The sequence below is a fragment of the Leiobunum rupestre genome, chromosome 11 (genome assembly GCF_980474605.1).
Source record: "Leiobunum rupestre chromosome 11, qqLeiRupe1.1.hap1, whole genome shotgun sequence".
In the NCBI taxonomy this organism is placed as follows: domain Eukaryota; kingdom Metazoa; phylum Arthropoda; class Arachnida; order Opiliones; family Sclerosomatidae; genus Leiobunum; species Leiobunum rupestre.
Genome location: NC_143394.1, coordinates 27,955,313 through 27,967,373, shown reverse-complemented (window position 1 = coordinate 27,967,373; position 12,061 = coordinate 27,955,313). Strand labels below are relative to the sequence as shown.

Sequence of the window (12,061 nt, the reverse complement as noted above, 5' to 3'; positions counted from 1 at the left end):
CCCATTTTAAAGAGCTGGAAATAAGGCAATAATATGAATTGTGCCCATTTTAAAGAGCTGGAAATAAGGCAATAATGTGAATTGTCCCCATTTTAAAGAGCTGGAAATAAGGCAATAATATGAATTGTCCCCATTTTAAAGAGCTGGAAATAAAGCAATAATATTCAGGCTGAATTTTTTAAATGATTTGTGGCCCTTTAAATCTTTACTCCACGCCGCTTTGGTATTTCATTAATTTGGGATCTTCAATCTTTACGAATTGGAATTATCAGCTGTATGTATTCAAGCAAACCAAATTGAGGATTACGTAGTACAATCAAAAGTGGATATATATCCACTTTTGGTACAATTCAAACAAATTCTAGTACTTTTCTGTTAATAATCGAATTACATTATTTAAAGGGGTCTATGATTCGCTCCCTTGTAGTTTTATCCGGAAATTCGGAGTCCAAGTCTAATTTGTATTATATTGTCTACCCCTTGGACACACCAAGTTGAATAAAGTCGAACCTCCGTTCTCCCAAAAACTAATGATCCAAAATTCGAAAAACTTTACGTGTTAGATTTGTGTCGCCATCTATTAAAGAGTGGCTACAAGTTTAATAGTTCATTTTTCAGTGTAGCATCCTCCATCTATCGGAGTTACGCGAAAATTATTAAAAAAAAAGATTTAATTTGTTCAGTTTTTTTTAATTTGTTTTGAGCTCGGTTTTATTGTACTTCAATAAAGATTTATACATACTAGTCGATAATATTTTTTATATTACTATGAACGCCTTAGCCGACCTCCTACCTCCCATCCTAAAATAAAATAGTAAAATTAAGTATGAACACATTATCGTGGATCAACAAATTTCACATTTCTGCCGCCAGGTTTGACAGATGCTATGCTAGGGCTCATTTAGCGCTAGTTACGTTAAAATAGATCGGAGCGCGTGAAATAGGCGATGCTTTATCGGCATTGCCTCATTTGTTCGCTTTTTCATAACTCCGACACGAAAAATTCAAAAATTAAATTTTTATTCATTTGAACGACCATCCATTTTCCCGACTGTTCATTTGGTAAACGGTTCAAAAAGCCGACTGTTCATTTGGCCGACTGTTGGTTTTAAGGGAGGATCGGTTTTATGAGCACTAATGTTGGAAAAATTCAGGCTCATAACCAGTGGCGCCGGAACGGGAGGTTAAGGGGTACAATGTACCCCCTTGAAATTTGAAAGGGGCGCCAAATTGTTTTAGAATTGTGCCAGAAATAACTTTTTCACAATGAGACCTTGTTGCAAGGATATGACGTAATTGACGTCACTTCCTAGTCGATGACGGTATTATCGTCATCAAAAGTAGTTCTGGCGGGAGGGAAGGAAGTTAAAACCAGCCTGTATTTTCTTTGGTGGCTGTGAAACAAGGTCTCATTTAAATTTTTAATACAGATATGTTAAACAGAGGCACACTTATGAGTAACTATGTTACATATGATACTATTAAACTAAAACATTTACGCAAGTAATAACAATACTGCACTTAGTATTATCAAGAATGTATTTATTTATCAGTAGCGGCCCCAAGAAGTTTTTCTGGTGGTGCGAGATCTCATTGTGGCGCCCCCCCCCCCCCCCCCCCCCATATGCGGTCGTATATTCGTGATTTTTTAATATATTTTCATTGTGGAGTCTCATTTGGAGGCTGTGTATTTAGAAGATCTATTTTCTAAATTTACTAGCGATTTAACTCCTCTTCACTTCGGTTTGACGTACTCCACTGTTAGACGCTACCTACAACGACTATCGGTTGCTAAATCTCCGGGTCCAGATAATTTATTTATTTATTTATTCATTTAAATCTGCTCAATAAGCCACCAGTAGGGCTTCTTGTTGAGCATCAAAAACAGATTACAGAGTAAAGGTGGAACAAAAAAAAACAATAACGAGAAAAAAAGTTATAATTAATTCAAATGAGAAGCAATGAATATAACAATTAAATAGTAATGGTAAATTGTGCGATTAAGAATAAGCTAGTATAAAGAGAAAATAGACTAAATTTAAACCATATAACAAATTTAGGGGAGAACTTTTATGGAAATAGTTAAAAAAAAGTTATAAACATTTCAATTATGAAGCATTGACTAAGGACAAAATGTAATGAAAAACGTAGGAAAACACATTTAATATTAGAGATTATAGGAGCAAATTGTATAGACTAAATTAAAATTCATATAACAAATTTAGGGGGTGAATATTTTACGTAAATGGTCAGAGACTTGGCGGCGAAATGTGTGTCTATTAGGTATTGATACGATATCATTGGGTAAAGAGTTCCAATCATTTATGACCCCACAAGAAAAATGATTTTGTCGTTGAGAGGAAGAGACTCTAGGCTTGGCTAGCTTTAGGGTGTGACCGCGGGTACGAGTGAGGTTAACGGAAAAGAAATCAGAAAAGTTTAGCAATAAGTTGTTGTAGAAAAAGTCGTGGAGCAAGCAGAGATTGTTAATACGATGACGCGGGTGAACAGGGTCGATACGAAGCAAACGCAGGCGAGTGGTGGCAGGGAGACGAGAAATTTTGTGGGAGAGTTTAGTAAAATAATTTTGGGCTTTCTGGAGGGCAAGTATGTCTGATTGAAGGTGGGGTTTCCAGACTGGGGAGCAGAATTCCAAGTGGGGAAGTACCAGGGAGTTATAGAGAGTCTGGATAGTTTTGGGGGAGCGAAAGAGTAGGTTACGACGGATTACACCAGTGGTAGAACGAATTTTTTAAACACTTTGTTAACTTGATTAGAAAAACGCAACGAGGGATCAACCATTACACCAAGATCACGCTCTGAGAGCGTGGTTTTAATTGGGGCACCATTAATGCTGTAGACAATATTTGGGTTAGATTTACCAAGGTGTAAAACGGAGCATTTGTCAGTATTGAAGGAGAGACCCTTGGAGGTAGCCCAAGAGACAACAGCATCAAGATTTGATTGCAGTTTGAGGCAATCAGCGGAAGTTTTAATACACATATACAATTTAGTGTCGTCAGCGAAAAGGGCAACGAAAGCCTCGCGAACAGCTTGAGGGAGAGAGTTTATTAGTACATTAAAAAGCAGGGGTCCAAGAATTGAGCCCTGGGGAACCCCCGAGTGAATAGCCGACCAATCTGACTCCTCACCATGAATCACAACGCGTTGTCGGCGGTTGGATAGATAGTTTGTGATCCAAGCAAGCGCATCGCCACAAACTCCAGCATCACGCAGAGCAGAGAGGATGGCAGCGTGGGGGAGGGAATCAAAGGCTTTAGCGAAGTCGAGAAAAATCACATCAACGCTAAAGCCCTGATCAAGCCAAATTGACCAGTGATTTGTAACGGAAATGAGATTAGATAAGCAAGAGCGCTTCGGGAGAAAACCATGTTGAGCATTAGCAAAGAAGTTGGTGGAGTGAAGAAAAAGACTAAGCTGATCAAAGACAAGGTATTCCGGTAATTTAGGTACCTGGTTTAATACACTAATAGGACGAAAGTTTTGGGCGAGGGAACGGGAACCCTTTTTATGAATAGGCGTGACCTTGGCTTCCTTCCAGGAAGGAGGAAGGGTACAACTAGAAAAGGAAAAGGAGATAAGCAAGTAGAGGGGAAAAGCGAGAGACTGAACGCAATTACGAAGAAGTGGATGAATACCATCAGAGCCAGGGGATTTGTCAATTTTAAGTTTGCCGAGTAAGAAAATAATATCTGTTGGTTCACAGCTAAATCTATCGAAAGTAGCCGGTGGGGGGATGGGAGGGGAGCTAGCAATGAACGGTTGAGGATGGACGGCAGTAGCAAAATAATTGTTGAATACATTGGCAGCCTCTTTAGGAGTAACTGTAAACGTACCGTTAGATTTCTGAATTTCAAAAAGTTTTAGGCGCATCACACGGAATTTGTTAATATGAGAGTAAAACGATTTTGGGTTTACCGCGATGGGATTAGAGAGAGCCGCTTCAGACTTCCGCCTTAGTTTGCGCAAATGATTAGAGTGGCCATTGCGGGCTTTGCGATACGCGTCTAGATGACGTGAGATAATGGGCAGGGTAGCTGAACGTTTTTTCGATAAGGATAAACGATGCCACGCTTTAGTCTTACGGCTCAGGGCGGTACGACGTGGGAGAATGGATCTGCGTTTAGGACGGGTGACAGGGATAAAAGAGGAGATGGCAGCCTGGACAATAGAGTGAAAAGAGGCCCAAGAGTCAGTTATAGAATCACTAGAAATCAGGAGAGACCAGTCTATTTCTGAGAAAAAAGCATTTAGCGACAAGTAAAACGGGGGAATCGCAAGCTAGGGCAAAGGAAAAACTAAGTACCGAATGATCACTAGAGCCAAGAGGGGAAGGGTTTTAACATGAGAAACAAGGTCGGGGTCTGATGATAAAATCAGGTCGAGAATATTGTCGCGACACATTGCGCCGCCATTTCTAGTGGGAGACAAAACAAATTGAGTAAGAGAATTTTCATTAATACAGTCAAGAAAATGTTTGGTTTGGGCATTGGCACCGATTGCCGGAATAGAGTTACACCAGTCAATAAAAGGGTAGTTAAAGTCGCCAAGGAGAAGTAGGGCAAGTCGATTAGAATCGCAGTGGGAACAAAGTGCATTAATTAAGGAGAGAATATAAGAGTTGTTTGAGTAGTTGGCATTGTTTGAGCGGTATAATACACAAACCACAGTACTCAAGGTTGGGGTAATAATTTGCACCGCAACAGCTTCAACACCGTGGTGGTCGGTTCCAGTAATACAATCTATACCAATAATATTAAGACTAAAAGGTCGAACACGTAGGGTGTCGAGTACATAGAGAGCGGTGCCCCCATGGGGATTCCGAGCACCGCCATGGGGATCGCGCTTACGATCAAAACGAAAAATAGAGAATCCGGGGATTCTAAGTTCAGACTCAGAGATATCACAATTCCACCAGGTTTCAGTAATAGCTACGAGAGAAACTTTGTTGTTAGAAATAATGTTAGTAAGTTCGTCAAGTTTATAACGAGAAAGTCCAGCAGCATTGATGAGAAGGACAGTGGAAGTAGTAGAGTAGTCCGGTTCAGCCGATAATGAATTCTGATCAACGGGTGCAGGGGAAATTGAGTTGAGTTCGCTAATAATAGAGCGAGAAGAGGTTGCACTGGATGGACGAAAGTTTTTGGCTAGTACGTTAAGAGAGTGTTCATTAAAGAAAGGGCTGTTGATGGTAGAGTTGAGGGAAAGCGTTCGCACCATTTGTAAAGTTATTGGGAGCTGAAGTGGCCGAACTGTAGAGGTGAGAAAATCCGGGGGGGCCCTGAGTAAAAGAATGCATTGGGCTGGGGGAGGGGAAACGGGGTAATTCGGTAAGGCCCTGGTCATGCGAGTTAAACCAAGGAGTAGGGCCACGAAGACGAAGAGGTAGAGTGGGACAAGGGGTCTTAGGGATAGCACCGGTAGCAGTGGAAGATCTAGAGGACTGGACGGGGTGGGTAAAATGAGTAGCAGTGGGGGGTGAGGCAACATTTGATGGGGTGGAAGAGGTAAGTAATCCCCGAGGATTGGCCGAGAGCTCTGGGTATCACGAGGTGAACGGGGTTGGAAAGCTTTCACAACTTTGAAGTTACGGATCACCCATCCTTGATCACCAGAGTTGATTTTAGCGTCGAGTTCCTCTCTGGCCTTGGCATAACGACCACGCTGAAGAGGGGTGAAGTCATCACGCGCAGAGTAGGGAAAAATACCATCCAAGAGACGCTATTGCCGTATATAGTTGAAGAGTTTAGATTTTTGATGGGGAAACTCCAGTACAACTTTGATGGGACGAGGGCGAGCACCGGTGGGAGGTAAGACCCTACCCAACCTAAAGAGTCGGACAAAGCTGGGAATGCCACAGCCAGATAGAAAGTCAGAAATGACTCTGTGATCATCCTCAGGAGAAGATTCCGTAAATCCAAACAATAGCACATTGTTACGTCGAGAGATAGTAGAGACAGATTCCGCACAGGCAGTCTCAATTCTGGAAGAAAATGAAGACTTTACTTCAGAGAGAAGTTCTTCAACTTTGGCTGAAGAGCAAAAGGTTTCTTCAATCTTGTTAAAATAGGACAATTCCCTCTGTTGTAAGATAGGGTTTAGTTTGTCAAAAACACTATTAGCAATAGTGGAAGTTTGGAGGTCTAATTTTTGCGAGAAAACTTGAAGCGTAGAATCCAGGTCGGAACGTATACTAGTTGAGTCCGCGGACAGTTTTTTTGTAAGGTTGAGAATGTGAGAATCAAGACCAGATTTAAGTTTTGAAGAATCATCCGAGAGTTTGCTTGTAAATACACGGAACTGGGCGTCGAGATCCGATTTGATACTAGAGGTATCAGAAGAAAGTTGAATAGAGAGTTTGCTGAATTCAGTAACTCGTGAAGATTCTATGTCTAGAAGCTTGGATTGCAGATCCGAAACTGCAGAGACGCAGCTAGATATTTCTGTCTTGGTGAGTTGTAGAGCAGTGTCAAGCGCAATGAGCTGAGCCGTGGAAGAGGATTCAGAGTTGCGAAGAGAGACAGCATCCGCCTTGATGAGTGAGAGTTCATTTTCGAGTACTGTTTGCTTAGCAGAGATGCTACAAAGTCGGCAAGAAAAAACAGTAGAGTCGATTATATATTCAATTGAGCCAAAAAGAGTCGAGTTCTCGAAAAGGTCCCATCTGTGACAGTCATCGCAACAAACCCAACCAATGGAATTAACGTTATCACGTGTTGTCATAGTTTTATTTTGGCGCTTTTTTGGCATTGTGGAGGTATTATTATTATTATTGAGTGGGGTGGCAAGCCAAACACTTCGACCTAAGGTCCATTGTGCATCCCCAAACTGGTTGACTTAAATAAGTCCTATTGCCGACATAAAGCTTAAAATCTGCCCGGCCGTGATATTAGAGACGTCATACGTCTCCAACCGATGCATACCCAAATGCTCAAACCTCTGGGCTGCATAGTAATCGCAGCTACAGAGTACATGTGAGGCAGTTTCCTCCTCAGCTAGACAAGATCTGCTAAGCCTAAATCTAAAAACAGAATTCAAAACTAAATTGAAAAATAGCGCGAGAAAAATTCATGCGACTGCGCGTGACGAATATTTGTTACAGGGTGCTTCGATTTTAGCCTCGCCTGTACACTCTCTTTATACGCGCTCTATCTCACTGGGTAGACTTCCTGGGTTGTTGAAACATGCGATCATCCGTGCTATCCGTAAAACCCCTGGCTCCTGTGCCTATGATAATTTTAGAGGCATTAGTCTCACCTGTATCCCTTGTAAACATTTGGAGACAAATGTTCGAGATACTTTGGTGTCTTTCCTCGAGGGTCGATCGTTCTTCTCTAAAGATCAACATGGTTTCCTGTTACGGCGATCTTGTTTCACTAATATGTTGTCAACTCTTGAGGAGGTCACTCGATGTCTTGATGGTGGTGACTCATTTTATTTAATTTATTTGGACCTGCGGAAAGCTTTCGACACGGTGCCACATTCTCTACTTATTCGTAAACTGGAGCTTTTAGAGGTCCCCTCTACGATTGTACATTGAATTTCTGAATTCTTGACTGGTCGCTCTCAGCGGGTTGTTTTGGGGGGTGCGCGTTCTTCTTGGTGTGAGGTGACCAGCGGTGTCCCCCAGGGTTCGGTTTTGGGTCAAACTCTCTTTGTCATCTTCATCAATGACATGCCCCAGGTTGTCAATGAGTCTTCTCTGAAACTATTTGCAGACGACAACAAAATAGGCCGCAAAATTTCGTGACTGGGTGACTCGACTTCCCTACAGAAAGACATCCAAGCTCTTGAGCAATGGGTGTCTTCCAAAAGCATGGGTTTCAACGCTTCTAAGTCAATGGTACTGCATTGTGGGGATAAAAACCCCTCTTTTGGGTACCGTTTGGGTGGTAGGCTGATTGAGGCTCGAACTGAAGTCCGTGATCTTGGGGTTATGCTCAGTGGCCGTATGTTTGGAGCTATATACTCATAGTCGCGCTGCTGCTGCTCGTGTTATGCGCGCTCTCTGTTTACTACACCGTTCCTTTTCGCATTTCAGTGTTAAGTCGTTTACAATAATTTACAACTTTTGAATATATTCGCCCTCATCTCGAATACTGCTCGAGTATTTGGTCGCCCCATCTAGTCAAAGATATTGAGCATATCGAGAGAGTACAAAAAAGCCTCGAAATTGGTTAATGGTATGCGTACTCATTCTTACGAAGAGCGCCTTAAACGCTTAAATTTAATGTCCCTTAAGAACAGGCGTGCAAGAAATGATCTCATTGAGACGTTTAAAATTATTCAGGGTCTCTACAATGTCCAATATAATGAGTTTTTTTAGGTCAAATGGTCTGAGCGCAAAGCCCCCACAATTATCAAAAAGCTCTGTAATAGTTTGCTATCTCTGATACAACCTAAGCTAATACAGTGTTTTGTATTAATTTGTGATTGTAACAATCAACAACACACTGAGAAATTGGATAAAACCATTATGAATCGCTTAGTTCCTCCTCTTCTGGACCATTTGATACACAATATTTCTCAAAAATTTTGAAAAAGTTAAACACCTACAATACAAACCAGTTAGTCGAAAAGTTTTGAAACTTTAAATTTTATCTAAAACACTTTTATATTTCACGTGAAATTTGTTACAAGAAATTAAATTCAATTTGTAAAACTATGAAATTTAATATAAGACAAGTTTTTAAAATTTAATACAGAGTTTGAAATAGGCCTACTTACTAGTGGAATTTATGTTTAGTTTTCAATCAGGTTTTATCCAATTTCTCAGTGTGTTGTTGATTGTTACAATCACAAATTAATACAAAACACTGTATTAGCTTAGGTTGTATCAGAGACAGCAAACTTTAACCATTTGAAATAATGTTTTGAACAGTTTAATAATAAAACGTAAAAATTTAAGTAATAAAATATTAACTAAAGTAAAAAATAGAACCCAAGTTGTATTTCAGATAATCTGAGATATTTTATTTTGTGTTCTTAGCTTTACATTTTTTAATCTCGCGCCACGCAAGATGACGCCGAGGCTTATTTTCGATACGGAGTCAATTCCTCGCCTTAAAATTTTGGTCGATTTTAAAAGAAGATTGTACGCGAACCAAAGATCGGAAAATTACAAACATAGTCTTAAAATAAGGCTAAAACCTTACTTCAAATCATTTTAAAATCTCAGCGTTGAACAATATTGCAAAGATAAGGGAAAAGGTTCCTAAAAGTGGGACTGTTTCGAAAAATTTTCTCCGTAGGATAACATTAGAAGGGTTGTCCCGGTTCCTAGCGCGCCAAGCGGAATTTTGCCGCGTAAATCGGCTTTTCCTCATACGGTCGTTAACATGGGATGAAAATAAAGCTGGGGGGCCTTCTAGTGCGAGTAGCAGTGGATCTAAGTTGGCCGTGGTTCGTAGTTTTACAATTTTAAATCTCGCGCCGCGCAAAATGACGCAAAAACTTTTTTTTCAATATGGAGTCAATTCCTTGCCTTAAAATTTTGGTCGATTTTAAAAGAAGATTGTGAGCGAACCAAAGATCGGAAAATTACAAAAGTAGGCTTAAAATAAAGCTTAAACCTTACTTCGAATCATATTAAAGTCTCAGCGTTGAAAAAAATGGCAAAGATAATGGAAAAGGTTCTTAAAAGTGGGACTCTTTCAAAAAAAATTCCCCGTAGGATAACATTAGAAGGGTTGTCCCGGTTCCTAGCGCGCCAAGCGGAATTTTGCCGCGTAAATCGGCTTTTCCTCATACGGTCGTTAACATGGGATGAAAATAAAGCTGGGGGGCCTTCTAGTGCGAGTAGCAGTGGATCTAAGTTGGCCGTGTACGAACACAAAATAAAATATCTGTAAATACATCTTTGGTTCTATTTTTACTTTAGTTATTACGTTTTATTATTATTAAACTGTTCAAAACATTATTTAATATGGTTAAAGTTTGCTGTGTACCATTTTGTAAGTCAACAAATAGGAAAAACGTTGCTGGGCTATCATTCCATGAGTTTCCAAGTGATCCTATTTTATGCAATGAATGGCTTAAAGCCATTGCCAGAAAAGATTTTGAACCGAATATGAAATCTAAATCATCAACCCTCGTTTGCAGCATTCATTTTAAAGAAACTGACTATAAATTAGGTATTTTCAAATATAATTATTTTTCAAAATCACAACTCGAGATTAGCAATATGGAATTGTAAACTTTCAGGACTGAAAAATCGAAAGCTACGCAATGATGTTGTCCCATCAATATTCCCCGGTTATCCATCTTATATGCAGCGTCAAATAGCTACAAAGAGGCCCCTCCGAGATTTGAGAAGTTTAACAAATAAAAGGGCATGTTTGGAAAACACCCCGAAAGTCTCAAAAAAGGTACCAAATGAAATAACTCCAACCACTATGAGTGAAAATAACATGAACAAGGAAGAAAAAGATGAATTATCAAGCTCAAAATCTACAAACGAAGAAAGCCCGGCCACTTTAGAAGTTCCCATCATTCCACTTCAAGAGTCAAAAGAAGACTTAATCATATTTCCTGACAAATACACAGATAATTTAAAGTTAAAGGCAAACAAACATTCGACAATTTGGAGATTAAAGCAGAAAATTGACCAACAAAATCATGAAAAACAAATACAACAGGAAGAAATTGATAAATTGAAAACCGAATTAGAATATTTGAAGAATCATGCCCTTTTGAAATCGGTAAATATCATTGACAAAGCACCCATGATGACGATTCTAGCCAGGCACAGTTTTTACTGGATTTAATCCAAAACTTCCCCAAAAAAAGCCCTAGATGGCAGGGTTCGAATTTATAAAACCCACCCAAAAAAACCCACAATAAAGCCCACTTAAAAAAACCCACCTTAAATAGTTTCAAAAATGACGAAAAAAGTTTAAATTTATTGTTTAATAATTAAACTATATTAAACTATATTAAAGAATTTAAAAAATTAAACTTTAATTCTTTAAATTCTATAATAATACAAAAATATTGCTTTTTTATAAAACGTATTTACACAAAATACATTACCAGTGTTTTGGTAAACACTAATCTAAGAGTAGCAAGTTAACAGTGTTAACTAAACAGTAAGTTTTAAACTTCTGCAACTTTCAATAAATATTTAGCAGAACATGGAGCAGACGATACTTTACGTCTACGAAAGATAAGAATAAGAGCGATAAATAAGTAGTGCTAAATTGAAAATAAAAAATAAAAATGAAGTAAATCATCGATTTAGGGTATCATTTTAGGTAAAAAACCCAAAAAAGCCCAATGGGCTGGGTGTTTTTAAAAAAACCCGGGTTTTTTTAAACCCTGCTAGATGGTCATATGACACCATTCGACAATGTATTCTTTGGAAATATTCGTCTCCGAAAGGCTACCGATATGCAAGAACATTATTGAAATTACCATGCAATTCGACATTAAGGACCTATTTGGGGAAGATGAATGGAGAATCTGGAATCACGGATCTTATTAAAACGAGGCTGACACTTGAGGCTGAAAAATTAACTAGCCATGAAAAAGTTGTTTCTATCGCAATTGATGAGATGTCCATTAACAGCCAACTGATTTACGACCGAAAACTAGACCACATATTTGGCCTGAAAGACACAACCCAATTTTTACACGAAAAATTTGCAAGACACAACTGTGAAGCTGCAGAAGAATTAAAACATTCTAAGTCTGATCACGCGGTTGCAAACCAGCTTCTCTGCTTTCTTGTAAATGGAATTTCCACGCCTTTGTCTTTACCATGCGCTTTTTTCTTCTCGAAGCAGCTAACTGGCATAGAACTTTACGATCTCACTGTCACTGTTATTCGTGAAGTGGAGAAATGTGGTTTTGTAATTCTAAGGTTGGTGGCAGACAACGCCAAAACAAATGTCGCTCTATTTCGAAGGTTTGCTGGGGGAGCCAGAATTCTCAAAGCAGAGGTTCCCCACCCATGTGGTGATGGCAATAGAAAATTATTCCTTAGCTTTGACCCAAGTCACGCAATCAAAAATGTAAGGTCACAGTTGTTGGAGGCAAAAAT

General features: G+C 39.4%; 1 protein-coding gene across 1 annotated transcript; it reads left to right on the top strand.

Moving 5' to 3' along the window:
* Positions 1-9,827: 9,827 nt before the first annotated feature.
* Positions 9,828-10,852, top strand: LOC149922132 (uncharacterized). Its single transcript, XM_090162860.1, has 2 exons — positions 9,828-10,154; positions 10,225-10,852. Exons 1-2 carry the CDS (start codon positions 9,947-9,949, stop codon positions 10,785-10,787), a joined length of 771 nt encoding a protein of 256 aa, XP_090018986.1. The 5' UTR covers positions 9,828-9,946; the 3' UTR covers positions 10,788-10,852.
* The last annotated feature ends 1,209 nt before the right edge of the window (positions 10,853-12,061 follow it).